This window comes from Haliotis rubra, unplaced genomic scaffold, assembly GCF_003918875.1.
Source record: "Haliotis rubra isolate DU_JTF1 unplaced genomic scaffold, ASM391887v1 Scf1351, whole genome shotgun sequence".
Classification (NCBI taxonomy): Eukaryota; Metazoa; Mollusca; class Gastropoda; order Lepetellida; family Haliotidae; genus Haliotis; species Haliotis rubra.
Window position 1 is genome coordinate 80307 of NW_025765283.1, and position 4312 is coordinate 84618.

General features: G+C 43.3%; 1 protein-coding gene across 1 annotated transcript; it reads right to left on the reverse strand.

Annotated features, from left to right (window-relative positions):
• Window positions 1-2567: 2567 nt before the first annotated feature.
• LOC124267983 (neuronal acetylcholine receptor subunit alpha-10-like) lies at window positions 2568-3821 on the reverse strand. The gene is made up of 2 exons (XM_046702988.1): window positions 3696-3821; window positions 2568-3209 (listed from the first exon to the last, which is right to left on the reverse strand). The coding sequence occupies exons 1-2, from the start codon at window positions 3819-3821 to the stop codon at window positions 2568-2570; spliced, it is 768 nt and encodes a 255-aa protein (XP_046558944.1).
• Window positions 3822-4312: the final 491 nt, after the last annotated feature.

The following is a 4312-nucleotide window of genomic DNA, read 5'->3' on the forward strand; positions in this document are numbered from 1 at the left end:
GGACGACGCTCTGGTCGGCGACGTCTGAGATTGTTGGAACGGAGGCGTCGGATCACAGTGTCCCAGCTAAGGCGTTGAGGTGTTCCTATAGTGCCAGTATCTTGAACAGTTTGATTTGCAGACAAGAACAGATCTCGCTGGTGTTGGTGGGTAATGTGCCGATCTTGCCGAGGTGACCCTAGGACGACCGCTACGAGGAAGGTCATCTGTGGTCTGTTGCGTTGTATCGAAGATGGAGGCGGTAAATCGTGGTTATGTTTACGTTGAAATGACGGCAACATCTGAAACGTCTGATTGTCTGGTTTCTCTCAATTTGAGCTACGCGTGGCATCATTGAACAAAGAGTGATAGGCTCAGTGTTTGTGCACACTAATTATGGTGACAATTCGTGCATGTTCGATTTCACGAGAAATGTGTGCATGCTACCCACATGTTTATTGGTTTTGGTGATTCCTTCTGTTGATGTGTTTTTACCCGGGCCTTCCAAAATGCAACACAAATTACTGATAACACCATCAGGCTTCACTATATACCATGACTATCTTTCAACTAAGGACTCCGTCATAAAGTTGAACACTGTTTAGAAGCTGCCGAAATATAGTTGAACACTGTTTACAAGCCATCGTCATATAACTGAACACTGTTTACAACCCGTTGCCTTATAGTTGAACACTGTTTACAAGCCGTTGTCTTATAGTTGAACACTGTTTACAATCCAAAGTCATACAGTTGAACTCTGTTTACAAACTGCTGTGATATAGTTGAACACTGTTTACTATCCAACGTAATATAGTAGAACACTGTTTACAAGCCGTTGCCCTATAGTTGAACACTGTTTACAATCCAACGTCATATAGATGAACACTGTTTACAATTCACCGTCATATAGTTGAACATTGTTTACAAGCCATTGCCTTATAGTTGAACACTGTTTACAATCCACCGTCATATCGTTGAACACTGTTTACAAGCTGCTGTCATATAGTTGAGCACTGTTTACAAACTGCTGTCATATAGTTAGACACTGTTTACAAGTCTCTGTCAAATAGTTAGACACTGTTTACAAACTGCTATCATATAGTTGAACACTGTTAACAAACTTCTGTGATATAGTTGAAAACTGCTTACAAACTTCTGTGATATAGTTGAACCCTGTTTACAAACTTCTGTGATATAGTTGAACACTGTTTACAAACTGCTGTGATATAGTTGAACATTGTTTACAAACTGCTGTCATATAGTTGAACACTGTTTACAAACCACTGTCATATAACTGAACACTGTTTACAAACTGCCGTGATATAGTTTAACACCGTTTACAAGTCGCTGTCATAAAGTTGAACACTGTTTACAAGTCGTTGTCATATAGTTGAACACTGTTCACAAATCGTTGTCTTATAGTTGAACACTGTTCACAAGTCGTTGTCATATAGTTAAACACTGTTTACAAGTCGTTGTCATTTAGTTGAACACTGTTCACAAGTCGTTGTCATGTAGTTAAACACTGTTTACAAGTCGTTGTCATATAGTTGAACACTGTTTACAAGTCGTTGTCATATAGTTAAACACTGTTTACAAGTCGTTGTCATATAGTTGAACACTGTTTATAAGTCGTTGTCATATAGTTAAACACTGTTTACAAGTCGTTGTCATATAGTTAAACACTGTTTACAAGTCGTTGTCATATAGTTGAACACTGTTCACAAGTCGTTGTCATATATACATATATACACATACACTGCGGAGTGAGAGTTAACAAAGAGATGTCCAGTGTATGAGGTGACACACTTGTGAGTATTTAGATGACTGAATGATGACCAACTAGGTATAAAGCGTACTGAAAACCCTTATATACCGGACTGACGTTGTAACCGGTTGTGTGGTTATAGGCTACCAGACATATTCCAGCACTGTCATGGTGGGATACCGGAAATGGGCTTCAGCACAGCACTGATGTGTGACGAGCGAACGTTGTAACCAATGGCTACACCTCACTCCACTAGTGAGTAGACAGCCACTACAACACATCAAACAATCTGAACATGCTGTTTCGACACTATACATGGATGAATAAAATATTGAAACAATTTTATAGTTGATAACAATAATATTTCTTTGCTGGGGTGAACGTATTTCGGACGAAATGACCCGTTACCCTACAAAAGCATAGACTGTATGTTTCTGCAAAACTATATTTGGATGCAAGAGCATGCCTTATCATCTCACATTACAAGACCAGTTGACATTGTGTTTCATCTGATACTGCCATCGACGCTCTATTGTCTACTGCACTTGTTTGTATTGATTTGTAAATGAAGTTGATTTATAATACAGATGGTAGTTGTGTATGATTACTTTGATTGTTGTTCTCTCACGCTGTATTTGTGCTGAATACATTTCTGATATTGTTTTGATGCTGAAATCAACGATCATGTAACGAGGAGAGACAGCAGGGTGAAGCTCATAACCAGAACGGCGTGCATACATAAAATACGACACTGTCCAGTTTATCCGCCAGTTGAGGAAAGTCGGTGAACTCCTCCGGGTCACGTTCCGAGCCACCATCATCAGCGTCTGTCGTAGTGGCTGGCTGTACAACATTCTTCCTTCCTGTCTTCAGGAGGACATGTGCCAGGATCCGCGTCAGTCTGTTGTGCTTGTCTCTCTGACTTAGCCGTTGTGAAACAATGCAGTACGCCACGATCCCTGAACTGAACAGGAACTGCATGTAGACGATGACTGTGAAGACGGGAATGCCCTGGGACCACTGTGGTAGGAGTGGTGATGAAGATCGTAAAGGACAGGAAGAGGGTGACAGCGGTTGACGTCTTCTCCCCGCTATTGGACTTGACCAGGATCACACAAGGATTGGCGCCAGCAATAATAAACAGGGGCAGTATCAGACTGAAGATATAGTAACCTCCATGACGTCGCAGGGTCATCGATACAGTCACTCCACTCTTGGGTCTGTGTTCGCCAAGGGTTACTCTCTTGGCGGAGGATGTTGTCAACATCCACTCACCTGTCTTGATGGCTTTCTCGTCGGTGAAGGTCACGTCACTGATGTTGACGTCAACTTCTCCATGATAGGCGGTGGTTAGAGTGACCGAACACGTGTGTATATCAAACGGAAACCTCGCTAGTGAAACCGGACATGGTGTTCTTGTTTCCAGATCAACATACCACTCGACCATGCCATCAGGATAAACCTGCAAAAGAAAAGACCGGAATATTCTATGATTATCTTCATTCTTTCATTGATCCACGAAGGAATGCACAAATGAGAGTAATGTTTAGATGAAAGGTTGGATGGATGTTTGCGTGGATGAAAAGTTGGGTGTGTGTTTGTGTGGATGAAAGGTTGGGTGTGTGTGTTGGTATGTGTGCGTGCGTGAATGTGCATGCATGCACATTGCGTGCGTGTGGGGGTATGAATGTATATTCGGCGTGGGGTGATTTTTGTTTGCGTGGTTAATTGGTGGGTTATCTCACTAAAACCTGAATGCGACGTGTGTCCAGGGCGAGGCAACACTTCAACCATTAGGCTCCTCGAACTCCCCTTACAGAGCCTATAATGGGCAACCTACCTGTAGAGTGTTGTCAGCGTCGTCGAAGATGTCCCTGTTGCTGTGGGCGTTGAGGACGTGAACATCTGGAACCTATACTTTACGTCTGGGAAAGTCAATCGCTCTTACATCTGTGTACTGATCGGCATTCCATGTCAACCTCTTGTCCGTCCACGTGACCACGAGCTCCAACCACGTGACCAAACTTTCAGCGGCGATGTCAAGGGTGGCGATATTGGATACTGCAATGTCCATGTTGACCAACACTGTCCGTGATGAGTCGTTGACGGGACGGAGGTTTGGTCGGTAGTCGGTAGTCGGTGAGGAGACTGTCGTGGAGGCGTTGCAAATCTGTGTAGTTAGTGCCGTCACAGACAGTGATGGCGTAAAGAAGCCCTAGCAATGGGACCGTCGCACAATGCATTTGAAATGTTTGGTCACAACGGGTAGCGCTTGACCGGCGTAAGTAGTGATCCACTGGACCGTCTTCAGTCTCTGTTACCCGCTTCTGCTTCTGCTGCTGTACAGGTAGAACGTCCAATCTGACCAATCTGCTGAACAGTTTGATTCCGTCAACTCAGTCGGACAAATGCCTATAACCTAACGGACTGTTAGGAACAGTAGTGACAGACGTTTTAACACACGTTCTTGTAAAACAAACATGTCAATTTCAGCAGGACAGGATGTAAGTGCTGTGTTCGTGTAAGCCAGGATGAAATAAAACACGGAAGGAATCCGTGTATATC